Raw genomic sequence first — 21,419 nt, 5'->3', positions numbered from 1 at the left:
ACACTGCCATTCTGTTGCATGGAGCAGGGACTTGGGACCAGAGACATGAAGCTTGTAGTAAAGTGCTAGGACTAGGAATTAAGTCTAGCTTACCCAAGCACAGTCATGTGTCATAGTATTTCTGAGAAATTTGTTCCTTGATTTCAGTGCTGTACAGACATTACAGGGCACTTACGTAAACCTATGTAGTAGTTAGATAACCAGGCCTTCCACTCTAAAAAATTCTTTTTCATGAAAACATTATTTTAAAGTGATTCATACTAAAATGAGCATATTAGCTTTAACATAGGAAACAATAATAAAAAATCATTACAAATTAATATTTGAGCAATAGTAACAACCACTAAACTATAGAGTAACTGGATAAAACCTTGGCGTTTTTTGTTATTGTTTTTTGTTTTGCTTTTGTTTTGTTTTTCAAGACAGGGTTTCTCTATGGCTTTGGAGGCTGTACTGGGGCTAGCTCTCGTAGACCAGGCTGGTCTTAAACTCACAGAGATCTGCCTGCCTCTGCCTACTGATGTGCCATCACCACCCGACTGGAACAGAACCTTGTTAATCACAGAATTTGGGTGGTGGATAAGTGGGAATTGTGTACTGTATACTGGTATGCATTTTGTATATTGCTGACATTCTCCTTAATAAAATTTTCAAAGAAATCAAAAGTTTCATAAAATATACAAATAACGCCAAAGTATTTCTAACATTCTCAAGCTGTCTTAATTTTATAATGGATGGCCTGGAAATTAGCCATGTTGGCCAGGCTAGCATAGGATTCAGATCTATCTGCCTCTGCCTTCCAGGTGCTGGGATTTTAGGTGTGGGCCAGCCAACCTAGCTATACTTCTTTTATCACACCCACCAAACTGGTGAAGTTTAGTCTGAAGATGTTTGATGCCGGCATGAAGAACTTCAGATAGACAACCCAAAGAATGCAAGGCTAGAAAATTCAGGCAACAAAAGGGCTCACTCAGCTCATCTCAGGAATTTGGCAGGGTAGGGCCGGTTGGCTGTAGAAGGGGGTTACTCAGAAGATAGTGAGTTTGCTCTAAAAAGCATTTGGGAGATTTGGTTGCACTGAGGGCAAGAGCCATGTGGGTCTATGAAATAAACAAGATGAAGTCCTGTGTGCTTGGAGGGCTTCCAGTTCACTCAAAGCACAGCCTGCTACGGGGGCTTTCAGGGGACTGTGGTTACTGGAGCATTTGCTGTACAAGTCCCAAGCAGCCTTCTAATCCTTCTTTGCCAACGAATGGATTTTTAAGGAGCTAAAAGCTAACTTCTTAGTTTTGAATTATTTATTTCCAGGGTTGTGAAATAATCTTTCAGTAGTGAGCTGGAAAAGCTGTCTTTAGTCTGGGGCCCAGAGCATTCCCTGGGTGGTCCTCAGTCAGCCTTACACATCGTAGGCCCATAAATCAAGGGTTTTTTGTTTGCTTTTTTACTGGAGAGTGATCAAACTCCCGAAGCAGTTCATTCACTGTATGTGAAACAAATGTAGGGAGCTCACTGGTAAGCCAGAATTCCAATTCATTAATTTTCAGCGCTTAATCCTGAAGGCTTGAACTATGTGTTATCTTCCTTGAAGGTAAACCCACTTGAGCAAGAGAATTAAATTCAGACCATTAAGGAACTATGGCATCCGAGGAGAGGCATTTGAATAGCCTATGAGATTTCCTCAGTTCTGACAGACTGACCCATTCCTCTTCATTAAAGCTTTTCCCAGTGAACACCTGCTAGGGTAAACTTGGGGCATGTAGTCAGAAGCCTTGGACTTACTTACTGACCTAGAGTTAATGAGCTGAATGAAGCTGAGGACTTCTGAAGAGTCTCTGGGCTTTAGTTGTTCTGTTTTGGAGGTGAAATCCATAATGTGCACCGTACACCCTGGTGCCCACCATACATTTGGGAATAATCACCTTCATTTTTGGAAGTCATGTACACAATAACCTTGTTATCCCATCTTCGTGCTGGAGACTTTGACCCTAGGTACATTTCTTTTGGTATTTCGACACAGGGTTTCTCTGTGTAGCTTTGGAGCCTATTCTAGAACTTGCTCTGTAGTCCACGCTGGCATCGAACTCAGAGATCTGCCTGCCTCTTCCTCCCAAGTGCTGGGATTAAAGGTGTGCACCACCACCACCACCACCCTGCACATATTCCTTCAGTACTCTGTTTTCTACATCTATAAAGTGAGGTGACTTAACCTTACTCTTTAGAGGACTGTGTTTGCATCACAATTTGTTAAGTTCCATGTCAGTACATTTCAAGTTATTGTTGTGTGGTTCTTTCCACCATGTGTTGTTCTTAGAGAGATGAACTCATGTCATCAGACGTAGCAAGTGCTTTAACCGGGTGAGCCATCTTGCCACCCCTTCATTCTCAGTTACTGATTCTTTCCATTTTCACTTCAGTGATTGTTAGAAATATTTAGAAAGCAGTTCCTTCTGTGTAGCGTGTGGCTTTAGCTTCAGAAGGCTTTTACTGCATTAGGAGTCTGTAGGTTTTAACCACCGATTCACTGTCATCCTAAGGACATTTCATTGACTTTGGGAGTAGGAGTGCTGACTGAAACATACAAGTCAGCAGATATTTTGATTAGTGTATTTAAAATATATATATGTCATAGTAATAGAATTATCTTTCTTTAAATGACAGCAAGTCTGAATTGTTTTCAAAGGCCTGATGAATTTGAAAGAAATTTGAGCTCCAGTATGAATACTGTCAAACCTTTTTAGTTTTATACTTGAAGTGCATCAAATTCAAACTTGAATTTGATGCCCAGTGGCTGGCAGCCATTACATCATTCTACCCTCACAGTGGCCAGTTCAGAAAATGTTATCTTCCTAAGTGTGCCTTGTGAGAGTGACTTGCCAGCCTTGGGGACAGGGAGTTTGAGCTTGAGCATCCTCTATCTGCTGAAGAATGAGCATTTGCCATGCCTTACTCCTCCATGGAGGGAGAGGGAGGGAGGATACTGCGAGCTGGCGACATCTGTTTTCTCACTGCCTGTTTGTTTTCACTGGCATCTGTCACTCAAACACACTGCCACACTCTCAGAAGCTTAACCTGCCATTAGTTCAGCAGAGAACCTCCACAGTCACCAAGTCCATGGGTTTGAAGTTCATCCCTCAGCTGTCCTGTGGGGTCTGTAGTCCAAGGGCAATTTGCAAGGGAGTCTGGGAGACCTGTTGGCACAGATATTCTAAAAGCTATGATTGTGTGAAAAGAAACACGCTTACTAAGGCCTTTTTTATGAAGCAGGCTGCAGCCTAATATATATACACACACGCACTTAATATCACAACATCCCTCTTGCCTAGTATATTGTGGAGTAGGCAATTTTTGAAATCTTTCTGCATATGGATGCCACAGGCTCAGAAATGACTTGCCCAGGGACACGTGCCTAGGCTTCCCAAGCACCAAAGCAGCCTGTATTCTCCTTATCAAACATCAGACAGACATGACTGGATGACCTGTCCTTAGGCCCACCCTTGACACTGCAGGGCACCTGGATTAACAGGAAGGGAGTGTGAAAGGTCATCAAGAGGTGAAGATCCCAGGCTCTGCCTTTCATCACACAGGGCACTTAGCAAATACAGTGATCATGAATTCTCCTGTGCACACACAGCAGATATTTCTTCCTTTTGAACAAGTCCCTTCTCTGCCCCTCCTGTGTGCTTAAAGAAGGAGGAGGGTACATGAGACCCATAGGCCAAAGGCACGGAGGTGTGGCCTTGAGGGTCCATCCTGCAGAAGTTCTTTCCTGTTGTTGGTTTCACGGTGTCTGCCTGTGCAGCTCTGGGTCACATGCTACTCACCGCACAGAGCTGTAGGCAGCGACTGCAGGCCTGTCAACACCAGGCATTATCACCACTAAGGTTGCTAGATCCCACTGTGAAGGTTTTTGGTAAACCATGAAGATACACAAATGGCTTTGTTTTATCCTAGTCTTCCTGGTGACCTATGTCCCAGTGTGGAAACCACAGCCAGGAAATCCCTTCGTAATTAACCGTCTCCCCCATTTCCATGTGAGTCCATTTCCTTCAGTTCTTATTGTAGAGGAGATGGGAGAAATCCCCTGTGTTAGTCTCCTAACTAAACATTCAGTTTCTGTAAACTGCACGCTTATTCTAATCATGGAAGTCCCGAGCATTGTTCATTATTACCACTTTCCCATATGCTTCATCGGGGTGAAGTCCAGGAGGATCTAGTGCTGTTATACTTGGACTTCAGCCCTTTGCAATGGCTCCTAGGGTCTATTGTGACCCTAGAAACCCTCATGGACATTCACGATAGGCAGAGTAAAGGATGAGAATGAATAATAGGAAAATGGCTGACCTGATCCCTTCTCATAACATGCCACATCTGTTTCCTGCTGGGTAACGGGTGGCGCCAGCCAAAATTCCCAGGGAAAAGGTCTCACTGACCCTATGCACCCATAACTAAACTACTTGGCTACCATCCTGATGAAGCTCTAAAGCATTTCAAAGGTCAGTTCTAACCACCTCTTCAGTATAGATAGTGCCTCATGCAACTCTCTCTGTAGGGCTGGAGAGGAGCCTGGCTGCCGGGGCTGAGGTACTGCATGGCACACAAGAGAGAAAGGGTGACTTGGTGCCATCAGATTTCCTTCTGGGGTATGAGAATGTTCTGGAAGTATTGTTGAGTCAGAATCTTATATCCTAGCCCAGGCTGGTCTGAAACTCACCTGCCTCATTCTCCATTATGATGACACTTGAGTTACAAAGCGGGGAAGCCTCACCTTTTGTCATGGTAAGGGAGAGGCTGAAGAGATGAGATGGCTCAGCTAGCTGTTAAAAGCCCTTAGTGCTCTTGGAGTAGACCTGGATTTGGTTTCCCGCACCTACAGGGTGGCTTACAGCCATCCCTAACTCCTGAGCTCTCTGGGCTCCAGGCACACATGTGATGCATGTATACACACACATACAAAATACTCAGACACAAACTATTTCATTTTTAAGACAGGTCAAAGTCACCGAAGAAAAGAGACTTGAGACTCTTAAGCTTCTCCATCTCTTCTGTGGGCTCCTGAGAAGCCTTGAGTAGAAACAGATCTGTTCTACTCTGATCTTTTTTCACCTTGTGAGGCAGACTGGTTTCTGTTTTGTTTGTTTTGGTTTTTGAGACAGGGCTTCTCTAACAACTGACTGCTCTGGAACTCTTTGTAGACCAGGCTAGCCTTGACCGCAAAGAGCTCCACTGTCCTCTGTCTCCTGAGTACTGTGATTAAAGGCACGTACCGCCACCTGGCTACCTATTGTTCTTAGCTGCGCTTTGGACACGGTTTCTGCTCACTGTTGGGAGCTGAGAGTCAGGTAGCTAGTAAAGGGGACTTCATGGTCAGAGTTGGAACTTCTGGGGTGACTAGGGCCACACCTTACACAGATGTGCAGGGCCCAGTCCCTTCCCAGGGTTATAATTGCTCCCTACAGCTCTGCATTCTGCTGCCTCTACCTCCCAATGCTCCATTTCACTCTGAGACAGGTCTTGCTGTGTAACCTACGCTGGCCTCGAACTTGCTTTCCCTCCCCCTCCCCTCTCCCACTTCCCCCTCTCCCCCACAAGTGTTTGGGTTACAGGCGTGCACCACCACACCCAACTTCAGCAGTTCTCCTGCTTTAAAAAGGACTTGTTGCCTTCCAGACTTCTAACAGGGCCAGAAATGAGTGGTTTTGGTTACTAAACAGGAAACTCAAAGCCCTTTCCGTTTCTTTGAGCTGGCTGGAAGGGTTGGACCCACAACTGGTACTATACTTTAAAGGACAGAAGAAAACTTTTGTATGGCTTGAAAACAAAAAGAAACAAAGGCCTGCACACCACCAGCCTTGGTTGACACACAACATGGAAAAGAACTGCCTTGTTGCCTGGCAGTAATGACAGCAAACAAATGTGTCTGACAGTCTGGCATCTCCTGGTCCCAGTCCTATTTGCCTCGCTTTAATTGCTTCCTTAGGTCTCTTTCAGTTTCCCCACCTTCGGTACCACCCTCACCCAAGGGAACATCAGGCTGTGCCAGGTTGTGCTGGGCTGGGGCTGGGGCTGGGGCTGGGCCGGGCTGGGCCCCACAGAATACAGTGACCCAGCCAGGCTATTCTTGTCTGTGTCTATTTGCAAGAAGCCTGTTGTTCTCACTGTCTGTTTTTCTCATCATGAATGTTGAGTTGGCAGGGCCCCTGGGGTGGTGGAAGCCATGGCAGAATAGTGTCCAGACTTCTGCCTCTGGAAATGCAGCTGGCTGTGAGTGCCAGGTTGAGGAAGCAGTGGTAGATTCTAATCCCAGGGCGTACCTGAAGACACATTCCCAGCAGGAGAGCCCTGCTTGGGTCCCCTGGACTTGTGCCTGCATGCTCTTACCAGACATGCCCGGAGGATCTGTCCCGGCATACTTGTGAGCCACCTTTGAGCCTAAGGAGATTATTTTCTTTGCTATGAGTCTATCCCGCAGCCCCTGCTCTCTAGGAATTTTAATCTGTGTCAGGTTCGAAGTAGCTACTCCTAGGCAATGCCCTGAAGCAGATGGACATTCTCAGTGCAGTGGCATTTAGCAAAATGCTTGCCTGTAAGTTTGCCATACACATTCATGGGTTCCATGAGTGCGCTGCTATAAAGTGTTGTGAACTTAACAATTTACATGGAACTTGGAGAGATGGCTGCTCCTCCAGATGTTCTGAGTTCAATTCCCAGCAACCACATGGCAGTACATGATCCAGTGCCCTCTTCTGGTATGCTGACATGCAGACGAAACACCTGTGTATATAAAATATATAAGTATAGCTTTTTTTAAAAAAAGTATCTTATATGGAATCTGTTGCTTTTAATGTGATTTTATTGTTTGACTGTTTCATACATTTAGATGATGACTACTAGTTGGTTTTACCCTGTTACCCTCTTTGGTTTTTCTGTTTGGTTGTTTGCTTGAGACAGGGTCTTGCTTTGTACCTCTGGCTGGCCTTAGATCTCTTTAGAGATCCCTATGCCTGGTTAAAGCATGTACCACCATGCCTGGCTTCTCTGATCATGCTTAAAACATAAAAGCATAGAAAGAGCCCAGGAGGTGTTGCTTGCTGCAATCCCAGCTGGAGGCAGGAGGAAGGACAGCGGCTGTGTAATAAGTTTGTGACAAGCCTGGGTTGTGTACTTGGAACTCTAGCGAAAAAAAGAGAAAAGGAATAAACTGTAAATCAAGGTGGGTAAGAGGCTAGGGAGATGGCTCCATGGTTAAGAGCATTTGCTGCCCTTACAGAAGACCCGGGTTCAGTTCTCAGCACCCTCTCAATCATCTATAACCCTAGCTCCAGGAGGGCAGCACCCTCTTATGGCCTCTGGGCACCAACTTACCTACATACTCATAAAATTTATTCTGAGCCGGGCGTTAGTGGCGCACGCCTTTAATCCCAGCACTCGGGAGGCAGAGGCAGGTGGATCTCTGTGAGTTCGAGACCAGCCTGGACTACCAAGTGAGTTCCAGGACAGCCTCCAAAGCCACAGAGAAACCCTGTCTCGAAAAAAAAATTCTGGGTAAAAGAAGCCAAACAAACAATGGCGTAAAGGTGTGAGTGACAGACAGCATTGTTTACCTGCTGAGCCATAATTGAAAAAGAGATACAGGAGAGATGCCCACAGAAATCCTGAGGTATCATGGATACTCAGTGATCTGTCTTTTTTGTCTCACTGTTTACACCCTGGCTGTCCTGGAGCACTCTTAGGTAGTCCAGGTTGGCCCAAACTAACAGATCTGGGTGGGGTATGGTGGCACATGTCTTTAATTCTAGCATCCTACTACCCTAAAGAAAATGCACATCTTCCCATATAGTCTATTTTACAGATAGATGCCAAGTGATGTTCTGAGATCATAGAATAAATCTGCATTTGATAACCGGTTAGCCGGGCGTTGGTGGCGCACGCCTTTAATCCCAGCACTCGGGAGGCAGAGGCAGGCGGATCTCTGGGAGTTCGAGGCCAGCCTGGTCTACAGAGCAAGTTCCAGGACAGCCTCCAAAGCCAAAGAGAAACCCTGTCTCGAAAAACCAAAAAAAAAAGATAAAACTAAAGGGAGACTTAAACTGGTTATTTGCTGGGTTGGAAGGGGGGAGGATAATGTACTTTGTATTTCTAAAATATGTGAAAAAAGGAGCATGGTATGGTGGAGTACCACCAATGAGTTTTATATAAAAATGTACTATAATCTAGTGTGGTAGTGCACACCTTTATTCCCAGGCAGAGGTGGGCCCGTCTGGTGTACATAGTGAGTTCCAGGCATATATATATGACATCCTACCTCAATAAAACTTGTGCCACCAGGCCTGGTGATGATCCTTAATCTTGATTGCAGTGATGGCTTCACAGGCATACAGATATCAGCACTCATGAATTAATGCAGCCCAATAGTACTTGAAAAAAATATGCAGAGGCAGTTCACTGGAATAGTTAGCATTTAATATATGCTGACTGAACTGGATGTACTGGCTCATAGTCATCCTATCAGCTCTGGAGGTCGAAGAAGGAGGATTGCTGGGAGTTCAAGGCCAGTCTGGCCTACATAGTGAGATTCTTCAAATAAAGTAAGCATCATGTGCCAGATTCACACGCTATGTTCTGGGGGTTCAGAGACTTGAGGTGCGAGTTGTGCCTTCTGAAACGCACAGCATAGTTGAAGGAGTTTGATTTAAAAAAATAAATTCAGATGCAAAGAAGAAAAGTACTAAGGGAGAGTCCAGGACATCTTCTTGAGAAGGTTAGAGAATGGGGTGGGCAAAGCTGGGGTCTTAACTATTGAGTGCGACTGGGCTTGCACTAACGGGCAGAGTGGCGAAGCAGTAAGAGAAGAGGCCACTAAACAGGAACCTTTTGTTCCCTCGGGCAGTTTGTGTAAAATCTAGGCTTTGTAACCGGGACCTCCATGTTCAGTATTTGAGGCCATGATACCCAGAGCAGCTTTGTTGTTCCTGGGAGGTCTTATGCTCCCTTCGATGTTTCAGAGACTTGGTTCAGGTCTGGGCAGCAGCTGGGGAACATCTGCTTGCTCCTTGAACTGCACCTGGGCAAGAAGGCATCCAGCTGTTCCAGCTGTTCCAGTAGCAGCATCTCCACAAGAATTCTGCCTTTCTCTGTGGCCTGTGGTACCAACTTCCAAATACCCGTACTTCTGACAAAATGTCGGAGGCACAGTGATCTGTACTCTGTGTGGCGCTCTTCTTGTCATCTGTCAACTAGATGCCCCAGATTCCTTCAGAGTCCCTTGCTTCCCTGTTTTTACACTTTTTCCCCCCCCCCAGCTGACTGGGAAGTTTAATTCGGATACAATTGTCATACCACATTAAAAATGCGAGCAGCAATACAGAGCATGGCAGCCAGGTCGCTGAGTGAAACAAGACTTGGGAAACACGGGCAAGGCCTGTATTAATGGAGTAGACGGCAAGCTCTGGCTCCTTTCTGTCCTTTCTGTCCCATCCGTGCTACCTCTGCCACATCCAGAAGGCAGACCTAGCAAGAGGTTGAAATGAGACTTGTGCTGAGTGAGCATCTCCGAGACCCAGAGACCAAGCTGCTTAGACACCAGCAGCAGAGCCCTGGGACCCGAACTGATGTTCCCCAGAGCCAGGCGAGCATGTACAAGTTCTCATGCTGGATCTGAGTAAGAAGAGGACTGGCAAGTGTTCCATGAAGTGGTGGCCAGCAGCACACATCTGGTTGAACCAGGAGAGGCGGCGTGGATTAACCCTCTCAGTGAATTCACTGTCAGGCAGTGTCAGGCATGGAGGGCTATTTAGTTACCTGGAGTTATGTCGTTAGATAAAGATCGTGTTTCTCGGTATACCCCATGTTAGTGCTGGTATTCCAGGCTGCACCAACACACCAGCCAGGCTGCTTTTCTTGTAACCTGTATACCTGTGCCTCACCTCACCTGAGCTGGTAGAAATAGCCCACATGTGGGCTGGCCTGATCTCTGTTAACTGTTGGTTCTGCCTTCACCCTCTCCCCCATGCCCCCTACCAGCTAGACTCCTTTATGTCTGCATTTCCCTTCTGCACGGAAGGTCAGGCTTGTGATTTGGGGTCTGTTTCCCATATGGGCACAGGACATGGATATCTAACTATTGATTTGTTTCTCTTGTATTTCAGTCGTTCCAGGGAAGTCAAGGACGAGCATACCTCTTTAACTCAGTGTGAGTGTCTCTGAATGGAGCATCTATTTATTGGGGAAATTCTCCAGGGACTGGGTACTCACCAGTGATTCTGCCTTAATAGTATTAATAATAACCCAGGGGACATTCCCTAGTCAGTGTCAGTTACCTTAGGGGAAGTTTTGTTGGCAGCCTCTCCAACTACAAATACTGTAATTGCCAGCACCGGATCTTCCCCCAAGGAAGACCTTGGGGAGCCTCTGCCAGACCTTCAGCACGGAGGTCAGCAAGACCTGAGCTTTGGGATTAGGGAAGAAAGCTGGGGTGAGAAGAACCATAGGGGAGCCTCATCCTTTCTGTAGAGGATGTCTACACATTGTCAACCATGGGCACTTGACTCATAGCCTCGACTGGAATAGGAAGGCAGACCTCACAGACACTTGATGAACTATGTAAGGAAATGCAGCACAGCCTGAAACAGGAGTTCTATGAAGGAGAATAGCATGTTTGATATTCAAGGCCTACTCATCCTTATGATAAGGGCTAAAACAAATGGTCTTGTTCACCATCCTATGTGTCGGGAGATGTTACAAGTCCTGGTATAAAAATGAACATGTGCACCCACTCCACAGTTACCAGAGAGGGAAGAGATTACTGGGCCGGCGAAGGCAATGCTGCCAAACCTCCGCAGCACAAGCTGCATCCCTGGGAGTCCTTACTGTAGGAGAGAACCCATTCCCAAAGTTGTCCTTACGTCCACACATGCACCATAGCACACACACGTCACCCCAACAAGTAAATGGGATCCAATTTTTTTTAGTTACAAGAAAATTTAAATCCTAAGCAAACTGTCATCCAGGGTTATTTTGGTAAACCTACAGAATTTAATCTTGCAGATCTACAATTTATTCCCACTGAGATATTTTCATGTGGCTACCTTTGAGGGGATGTTTTTCCATTTCTGTTTTAGACCAGTTTCTTCTCAACACTGGCTTCCCTGGGAAGCAGCCTTGTTGAGTCAGTTTTTGCCAGAAGCTCAACTTGAATGACTAACGGTTGTTTACCCTTCTGACTAACCTCCCGTTCTCTTTCTGTCTTTGGCGTAGAGTTAATGTGGGCTGTGGGCCTGCAGAAGAGCGGGTGCTGCTAACAGGACTCCATGCAGTTGCAGACATTTACTGTGAAAACTGCAAAACCACTTTGGGCTGGAAATACGTAAGTACAGAAGAGCCTGGGTGGGAGGGACTGGGAGCAATAGCAAAGGACCTCCTGGCTGAGGAATGCCTTCCTTCTTCCAGAAGCTTCCCTCCGCCCTGGGGGGCTCTTCTCACCTTTGACCATGACAAGTAATGGTCCTCCATGCGCACTCCTTCACCTGTCCTGGAAGCACTCCTGGTGGTGCACACGTCCACTTTTATAGCAGGACTTTGTAACATCTCCTGACAGCTTGCTGTGTGGTAGGGACAGGTTATGTAACAATACTAGGAAATGGCTCAGTCAGCAAAGTGCTTGCCACAAGCATGAAGACTTGGGTTTGTAATCCCAGAGCTCTCTGTAGGAATAAACCAGGAGAATACCAGAGGCTTGCTGGCCAGCCAGTCTAGCCAATTGGTAAGCTCCAGGTTCAATGGGAGATTCTGTCTCAAAAAAGCAACTGAGGGAGCTGGGCAGTGGTGGCACCTGCCAAATAGTAGGTGGCCTAGCAGTAGGGTAAGGGAGGGGGCAGGCTCTGTACTGGGGTTTATGCAGCCTCTATCACGTTGGAGCACAGCAGTGAAAGAGACGCATATTTTATTCATCTGCCATGGAAACAGGACCTGGTTGGCCTCATAACACTTGTTTCTTTTACTATCCTGTCTAAGCCTAACAAGTATGCCTTAAAGGGCTGGAGAGATTGCTCAGTGGTTGCTCTTCCAGAGGTCCCGAGTTCAATTCCAAGGACCCACATGGCAGCTCATATGGCCTATAACTCCAACACCAGGGTATCTTTGCACAGACATCTATGTAGGCAAAATACAAATACACATAGAATAAAATAAAAAAAAACATTAAAAAAGACTGTAACCAGGCTTTCCTGAATTCCTAGAAACTGGTGGGTTTCAGAAATTCGGGTTACCTGAGGAGTTCGCCTGTGTGTGTGTGTGTGTGTGTGTGTGTGTGTGTGTGTGTGTGTGTGTGTGTGTGTGTGTGTGTGTGTGTGTGTTTTAATGTTAATGTTTATTGCAACAGGGAATACTGTATAGCTTTACCTGGCCTGGAACTCACAGAGAACTGCCTGTCTCATAGAGCTAGGATTGCAGGCTTTGTTTTGTTTAGATTTTGATACAGGATCTCTGTATTATTATATAGTTCTGGCTGTCCTTGGATTTGCTGTGTGAACCAGGGCTATCCTCAAATCTACCTGCCTCTGCATCCCTCGTGCTGGGATCAGAAGTGTACACAACCTTGCCAAGCCTTTTTTTTTTCTCTCTCTTAAGGTCTTCGTGAAGGCCACTCTAGTCCTCCCTGTCTTCACATGAAGACAACTCCATGTCCTCAACTTAGCGCCCAAGTTGTCTTTAAAATATGACAGCTGCACTTCATCATCGAGTCACCAAAGGCCCAGCTTTTAAGCTTCTCAGAATTAAGACAATGCACAAAACATGAGCATCTCTGCTTTCCTTAAAGTTTATATTGCATGACAGGCAACAGAAATAAGACAGGGTGGCATAGCATGATAGGTAAAAGTTGGGATTTCAGGTTGAGTAGTTGAGAAAGAACTTACCAAGATGGTGGCATTTGAGCAGTGGTTTAAAAGATTGAAAAGAGATTGTCATGATATTGAGGAACTCAGAATGCCTGTGTGCTAGCATCTTCAGTAATCCTGACCTTTGCTGTCCCAGTGCCCCTCATTAGCAGCATCCCTGCTTCTGTGTCTCAGCAGTCACCTCTTTGCCTTTCTCTTCCTGTTTTTTAGGAACACGCTTTTGAAAGCAGTCAGAAATATAAAGAAGGCAAATACATCATTGAACTAGCGCACATGATCAAGGACAATGGCTGGGACTGACCTGACAGCATCCATCTGGTCCAGCATCCACACGAATGCCATCCAACTGAACATTCTACCCAAGCGTGAGAGAGTGACTGAACACTTGGTTCCATCCATTTAGGGGCCTTGCCATCAGGGGGCATCCTCCCACCCTGACGCCATCTTTCTGGGTGACTGGCCTCTAAATCACTGTCTCTGTCTCTTTGCTTTGTATCTGTTTGTGAGTTGATCTTGGCTTCTCTGTTCTAGTGTTGGCTGAAAACAAAATAACAAACAGAACAGATCCTTGGCCACGTGGTGGCAGTCCACCTTGAAAAGAGAGCTGCCTAATGGCCTCTTGTCAGAGCGGTAGCTTGTGGGCATGAGGAAGAGCAAAGATGGACCTGAGAGTCCTAGGGTTGGGGAAGGGGCATGAGGGTAGCGGTAGAACAAAAAACTGTACTGCTCTTGGGGACCTACCTTGAAATAATTGACTCTTTTGAAAGGACAAAGAGAAAAAAAATACCTCATGGCTGTGTTCTCTCTGACAAACTTCTGTCCTGACATCACATGTGCCAGGATAGCAGATTAGCACAAGAAATGGCCTGATTGACGCTGACAAGGCAGACCCTGGCATTCTGGGCCTGAGCTGGAGAATGTCCTGCTAGTGTGGGGGGGGGGGGAGGAGGAGGAGATAAAGACCACATGGGTTTTAGTGACGTTGATGCTCCCCTTCCCTGCTCCAACACCCCCCCCCCCCAAATCTGGGCAATCGCCTTGTTGCTCTTCTTTGCTGTTGTAGGTGAAGGGAGGGATGAAAGATGTAAATGTCTCATTTAGCCATCAACACAGTGAAATTGGTAATGGAGGAAAGCCAGGGAGCGTGGGTTGCAGCCTAGGAGCAAGCAGGAAAAGTGAAAATTGGGAACTAGTCAGCAGTTCTATGGGAGTAATGTAGCAGGGGAGAGGTTCTGGGAGGAACAGTTGATGTGAGTCAGTACAGGCTCACACATCTTTCCTCAGTACAGTAACTTCCATGGGATTAACAAATCTCTGTGCATAGTGGGTTTTTTGTTTAGTTTTCTTTTTTTTCCCCCTCCAGTTCCATCATAACCTGGGAAGCAAAGACCCACGATTCCCTCATGCCTCTATTGTTCTTAGACCTGATTTTTTTTAATGTGGAGAGGCCCAACAGTGAGGAAGAATTATAAATTCAATATTGCCCACTCACCTGTCTCCTGACTCAAGCTTCCTTGCATTGGGGATGGGGAGAAAAATCCCTCATTGCATTGAATCAACACTGGATGTTTTACAGCAGTTCAGTTATTATGCGGCTCATGGCCGAAATCGTTTGAATTCATGTCATTTCTTAGGCAGAAAATAATGTTAAAATACACTCATACTAGGTAATTGTCAGCATGATTTCTCTAAGTAGGCTGGTCCTACAGGAAAATTTCACCTCTTTAAAACAACCAAATAAAAGAGTTCACGGCGATCAGAATTGATTGACCCAGATTAAAGCAGCTGACCCAGGACATTTTCCAAATCTCGTCTTCAGCAGAACTGAATTCTAGCAGGAGAGAGCTGCGACTTTGCCCCCCTTGTCCTGATCTGGGGATGGAAGAACTGAGACTTGGCCCTGCTGGTGATGCCAGGAGGGTGGCAGAAAGCAGGCCAGCTCTGTTGAGCAGCAGACTGCTCCTCTGATGGGACACAAAAGGATTCCTAGAAACAGGGTTTTGTTCCTCAAGTCTCCTTGTCCAGAGCCTTGGATCACTAGCTCAACCTCCTACCCCCCCTGGGCTGCAGGGCTGACTGGGCCTCAGAAGAACAGAGTTTTGCTTCCTGAGAAACCACCCTGAGCCCCCCAGGCTCAAGTTCTCAGTGACACACATTTCCACTTTCACATTCCTAAGCGGGTTTGCCAGCTCTGGAGTCATGCATTGTCATGCCCACCCCCCAACCCTGCCAGAGGGAAGTGGCCTTCATTTAAGGATTTGGTTATATACCCCTTTGCTCAGGGAATATCCCAGCTATATTAACTACAAGTTCCTCTTTTTTTTTTTAAATGGAGGATGGGGGTTAAATAAACATCTATTTTCTTTAAAAACTAAAATTAGTGACAGGTAGAACCCAGATATATGATGCCCTGCCATTCTCAAGGGTCAGAGAAGGAGACCAGTGTGCCACTGTTTTTCCTCGGGGTGGGGTCCTTGATCATCTTGGATCAGAGCAAGCTCCAGTAGGACCCGGATTCTGGCTTTTTCTGGAAGAGCATCTGGTAGGTGTTCAGCACCATACTTGGTGCAGAAATGGCATGTAATTAGTTTGGGGGTGGGACCAAACTTGTTAGGCTTGGCTCTGTGACAGTGACACCAAAAGTGCTTCTTATGACCTCAGCTCCATTCCTGGCTCCCTTAGCAGCATTAGAGGGTCCACAGCTGAGCAGTGGAGACACACCCACTCAAGGCCTCGGTCAGTTTCTTTATTTTCCTCACCAAATTATCAGCATAACCAAAGACCTCATCCATTCGCCCCACATAGATAGGTTCAGGGAATTGGAGTTGGTGTGGTGGACTTGGGCAGGGGTGGGTGCGTAGGGAAGAGAGAAAGGGAGGGCCCTGAAGTTCTGTACCTCAGCCACCAGCTGCCTTCGTTTTGAACTGAAGACTAGCTGACCAACTCTTTTCCATCTCCCCTGTGCCATGGCACCCTGGAGTAATCCACCCCCCTTCCCTATATTTCCATAGTCTGCTAATGGGTGAATCAGCGTGAGTCAAGTGTAGCCAAGCTTGATGCCCACAGCTCTCAGCTGGGCCTGGCTGAGTACAGCCCTAGCACCTATGACAGTCAAGTCATGTAGATAAAGTAAATCTTTGCTGGTAGATCAATGTGTACAAAAACAGAGTCCCCTTTATAATAAAGTTTCCAAGTATATATACAGTCTCTTGTGAAATATACTTTTTGTAAATAATATTTAATTTTTTAAAATAATATATTTGGTGCTGTATTCTCAGACCCCTGAGAGGACTTTTATTTTCAATTCTATGGCTTCCTCTGTGTTTCTTGAAATATATTTTAAGGGAAAGAGTCATCACCAAGATTTTTAAAAAATCTGTCTCTTTAAAATGGATTGAGGCTTTAAAACATTTTTTTTGCATTTTTTGTTTGGATTTTGCCCCAGTTGAACAGACTGTAGTAAACTACCAGTTTGTGAACTGATACTTTTTTGCCCAGCCTTGGCTGGAAAAGAAAAAAGTTTTAGTAGTAACAACTTGTAATTACTGTAGTTGGGAGAACTTCTAAGAAATTGGAATGGTTGGGGTGTGTGTGTGTCTGTCTGTTTGTCTTCGTTCGTTCTGGATTCTTCTGTTTCCTTTTCTACTGAGGATACCATATGAACTACAGTTTACACCTTGGGCACATAGTTTTCCCTCTCTGGTTTCCATGTCTGAGTGGACCAAAAGCACAGAGCAGGATTTTCTTTCTCTGAGATGGAGCTGTGTGGCCAGTTCTTCCCCAGTTCCTTCCTCTGGGTGCTTAGCTTTTAGAGCTGGTAAAGCAAACCTATGAAGATGAGCCTGGAGTCAGGTACATGCTTCTGAGATGTGAGTGGATCAGTCACACATCCCGGGGTTGTTCTAGAACCATGTCATACTAAATGTTAACTGGTTCAAGTTAAAAGGACATTGATAAGACAGTAGCTTTCCTTCCTCCCTCTCTCTCCCCCCTCCTCCATCTCTCCCTCCCTCCCTCCCAAGGTCAGATTGCTTTGGTTCAGGCAGAAGCTGGCAAATCAAATTTTGAACACAACTTTTGTATTTCAAAAAAAAAATCTGCCTCAATGGACAATACATTCTAGTTTTGTGAGTAGAAAAAATTGTTTTTGAAATGAAATGTACCAGAATAAAAGATAAAGCCAAGAAAGACATTGTCTTTACAGAGTTAGTTCTGCCCAGTGTTTTACAGTGTTTTGGTGAAGGTGGGAGCGAGTTCCCTTTTCCTAACCTACAGAGACTGGTGTTACCACAGGTCTGTCTGTCTTGTATTGTTGGGATTGGAATTGTTTTTGTTTTTCTTTGGTGGCATTTTACACCCCTCTCCCCCAGGTCACTTTGCTTCAAAAACAAAGGCAATTGTTTCTGAGTAATTTGTCTTCACCTCTTTCCTGTATCTGTACATAATGATTCAGTATTAGTGAGAAGTGCATTGTTTGTCATTTCCGATCTGTGTTGGTGCTCATTTGAGAAAATAAAGTTTTCAAATATTAACTCTTGGAGAATGCATCTGTTTTTGTTGCTAACCCTGCTCACAGACCTGTTGAGTCCACAAAGGGCATGTCCCTTTAGGATAGCAAGCCAGTTAGTGAGCGAATCTGAGGTCATCTCCTTTCCCCTGGCTTTAGCTGGCAAGTGCAGAATGACCTTTATCCAGTTATCTATGCCATGACCCACCTTCTGAAAGCTCTGCCAATGACGTCATTGTCTCTAGACATAAGACTGCATTAAGAAGCAGGTGAGCTAACAATGGGAGATAAATATCCACAGTCGTAATCCATAGCGAAAAAATTAATATCAAATCTTGTTTCAGTATTGAATTGAGATTATAAGCCTGACAATTCTGTCACTGTGATAAGTTTGTTTTACAAGTACATAGTCATGAATAACCAGTCACTTGTAAGTATAGTGCTTATTGGTGCCTCCCTTCAAAAAAATCATTTACATCTTAATCCAAGACTTAATGCATGCTAGGCTAGGCAGGGACCTCTACTGAGCTAGATGCCCAATCCATGCTCCGTATTTTAAATAACTTCTTTAGAGGCATAGACATGGTGGTGCATCCCTATAGTCCCAACACTGTGAAGGCAGAGGCTGATGGATCTGAGTTCCAAGACAGCCAGGAGCCAGTACTACACAGAGAAACCCTGTCTGAAATACGTGTATGTGTGCGCGCCAGTGCGTGCGCATGTATGTGTATAAAATAAAACCCCTTGCTTGCTTCCCACAGTTTTTCAGCTATCTTTTCTGGGCCCAGCTGCAGTTGTCTTTTATTTGTCATTGAGCGCATTATCTCCTTCCTGTGACTTGTTTTGCTTCGGTAGACTTCCTGTTATCATGTTATCATATAACTCTTGTTTGCCTTTTGTGGACAGAGACGCGAAAAAATACATGCAGCAGCCAGCCAGTCTTGGTGCTTTGCTTGCAGAACCTGGAACAGTGTCCTTAAGCTAAGGCACTTCCTCACATCACCCCAGGAGTTCTCACTGCCCTATGGGAAGACTGTAACATGCTGAGTGTTCTCATTTCTTTACAAGTGATGGGTCAGGAAACAGCCCATCTGACTCTTGGGTTCTCCCCTATACTGTTTCAAGCTGGGTTTTAGTGATTTTTATTTTTAGATTTATTTTACTTTATGTGAATAAATATTTTGCTTGCATGTAAAACATTGGAACTGGGTTCAGGGATAGTTGTGAGACACCAGAAGGATACTGGGAACTGAGCCTGGATCCTTTGCAAGAATAAGTACTCTTAACCACAGAGCCATCTCTCTAGCCCCTGTTTTATTTCAGACAGGGTCTCACTATGTAAGCTTGGATGGCCTAGAACTCAGGTACTGGGATCAGCCGTCCAGCTCAGGTTCCAAACTTTAGTGCCTCTCCCTTCAGCCTTAAATTGGCTGTGGCTTCTCAGTGACACAACCTAGTCTGTCCACCTTGGCTGCCCTTTGCTCTACACTCCATTTTGTTTTCACAATAATTCTTCCATTTAAAGATGAGGAAACCAAGACTCTTGAGACCATAAAATAAATCCCTAAGGCAAAGCTGGGATTTTGTGAGCCTGATGACTGATGCTATAACATTGGCACTGGGGAGACTGGGCTGGGAGGATTTCACTGAGACCTGCCTGACAACCATATGAGACACTTTGAAAATACAAAAACGTTTAGGACCTCCGTAGTGGCGGTGCACGCCTTTAATCTCAGCATATGGGAGGCAGAGGTGAGTGGATCTCTGAGTTCAACTTCAGTCAGGTCTACAGAGCAAGTTCCAGGGCTATAAAGAGAGAGACCTTGTGTCAACAAAAAATACAGATGAGCTTCTGAAAAGAACATAGCAGTAGCCCACCATGACATTTCTGTGTAGGACCCTTTTTGACAGATGCTAAACATACCAATATGTCAAGATTGTTTTCTTTCTCCTTTCTCTTCCCCCTTAACCTCTGACAAATATAGAAGAGTTTATCATTAAAAACAAAAAACTTTACCATTATTTAAATTTCTAGGTCCAGGGGCCTGGGAATACAGCTCAGGACAGATGTAATGGCCAACAAGCAAGCAGCTCCAGGATTTGATCCCCAGTACTGCAAACCATGCTGGAGAATGACAAGTCCAAGCCATCCTCAGACAAGTTGTTTGAGGTCTGTCTGGGATGCATCTGAGTCTGTCAACAAAAAGGGCAAGCTTTCAGGCATCTTGTCTATCTGAATTGGCCAGGACCAGCTTCTGTGGTGAGTCCTGTCCTGAAAAAATATGGCTCAGAGGGACCAGCAAGATGCTGTTTGCCATTAAGCCCGAGTGCCTGAGAGAAATCCTGGCATTTTGGCCACTGAAAACCCAGAGCTTAGGACTAGGAACCGAGAAAGCCTAGCATTTTTTTCAGGACTGATTGGAGCTACTGGACTCCTTCCCTCATCTGAGATCCCAGCCATGCCTTCCTATACTCTCTGTAGCTGTCTGTAATCCTGTCTACCCTACCTGTGGTCTCACAGGACAGGAAGGTGAGTTAGTGTAGAAAGGGTAACTAAATGAATGATGCCATCTGTGCAGTGGTTAGGGGAGACTTCTAAATAATGTGACTACCTTGGGGGTCACCCCACAGGGCTATACATACCCGGTCACTCATGCTTCTGTAAGTAATCCCAGCAAACTCACTGGTTCCCAAAGTTGGATCTTAGCAGAAAGGTTGGTCTACTTTGGTCTCTCTTTGGAACTGTGTGTGGGGGAGGGGAGGGTAGATGTTTGTGTTGTCTGTCCAGAAAAAGTTCACTAAATAAACAGCAGACTTGGTGGTTCACCCCTGAAATCCAGCAGGAGGAAGGCAGAGGCAAGAGGACTGAACTTTCAAGAGCAGCATATATTTTTTTCTTAAGACTACTTTTTAAAATGAAATGTCATGTGTCAAATGAAGATTTCTAATTTCCAAGTGATACGAGAATCATTTTAATATAACAGCCAGAGTATTCTGAAGGCACTTCCCAAATTATTTGAAATCTATGACAGAACAATTAAGTGGTTGGGGGGATGTTAAAATAGTGTTAATGATTTATCCCAAGTTCATGAACTCAGTCATACTGGAGATAGTGGTGGCTGCCTGTAATCCCAGCCCCTGGAAAGTAGAGGCAGGATGAGAGCAAAGGTCATTCTGGGCTACAGCAAAAACAAAAGAAAAACAGCCAGGCGGTGGTGGCGCACGCCTTTGTGAGGCAGAGGCAGGCGGATCTCTGTGAGTTCGAGACCAGCCTGGTCTACAATAGCTAGTTCCAGGACAGCCTCCAAAGCCACAGAGAAACCCTGTCTCGAAAAGCCAAAAAATAAAATAAAATAAATAATAAAGGAGTTTTCTTAATTTTGGTTTTTCTATTGCAGAAGCAAAAATGTTTCTATAGAAAGTTCTTGTGTTGTTTATGTCTTCCCCACCCCTTTTTTGATCCTTAATAGAGTTTAAAACATATATTCACTAACACGGAATGAGCTGACCTTCATTTGGCTGCTGTGATCTATAACCAACCCAGTGAGACTATGGTCTGAATTATGCTTCTGCTGGTGGCCCTGCTCTGTGTTAGATGTGATGTGTGAATGACCCAAACTGCTGCTAATCTAATAGGAAACCTGTTTAGCCTTGTCCAGTGTCCAAACCTTTACTGCCCCAGCAGTTGGCAGAGGACTCCCAACACCCACATCTCCTGGAGGCTCTCAGGCTTGACGTTTCCATGGCAACAAGACATAGCCAATGTTCCCGATTTCATTTTGTTAGATCTCAATGATATTATAAAAGAAATTGTTTACCAAGGAGAATGCCAGCCATCTGAGAGTGAAGACTGCAGGGGAGGAAGCATCACTGACCTTCTGGAGACTTCTTTATAGGAAACACCTACGGGAGTTTCTGTTTAGCAAAGGGGTTGGGCAGTCATCCTGGAAAGAGCTCCCTCCCAGATGACTGGCACAGGCCAGTTGAGTCCAGAGCATTGGACACTTCCTCTTGCACTG

At 45.3% G+C, this 21,419-nt stretch overlaps 1 protein-coding gene across 4 annotated transcripts in view; it reads left to right on the top strand.

Moving 5' to 3' along the window:
- Ypel2 (yippee like 2) overlaps positions 1 to 17,425 on the top strand; it is a 56,647-nt gene extending 39,222 nt beyond the window's left edge. For 3 of the 4 annotated variants that reach the window (XM_021231073.2, XM_013118361.3, XM_040749421.1), the window contains exons 3-5: positions 10,146 to 10,189; positions 11,254 to 11,362; positions 13,104 to 17,425. In XM_021231073.2, coding sequence (XP_021086732.1) covers positions 10,146 to 10,189; positions 11,254 to 11,362; positions 13,104 to 13,193 — 243 coding nt within the window. In that variant the 3' untranslated portion in view covers positions 13,194 to 17,425. Of the gene's footprint in view, positions 1 to 10,145; positions 10,190 to 11,253; positions 11,363 to 13,103 lie in introns of those variants that run through there. The other variant, XR_002384178.2, reaches the window with a different exon arrangement.
- Positions 17,426 to 21,419: the final 3,994 nt, after the last annotated feature.

The sequence above is a fragment of the Mesocricetus auratus genome, unplaced genomic scaffold (genome assembly GCF_017639785.1).
Source record: "Mesocricetus auratus isolate SY011 unplaced genomic scaffold, BCM_Maur_2.0 Super-Scaffold_100007, whole genome shotgun sequence".
NCBI classification, from domain to species: domain Eukaryota; kingdom Metazoa; phylum Chordata; class Mammalia; order Rodentia; family Cricetidae; genus Mesocricetus; species Mesocricetus auratus.
This window is presented reverse-complemented; position numbering and strand designations above follow the sequence as displayed.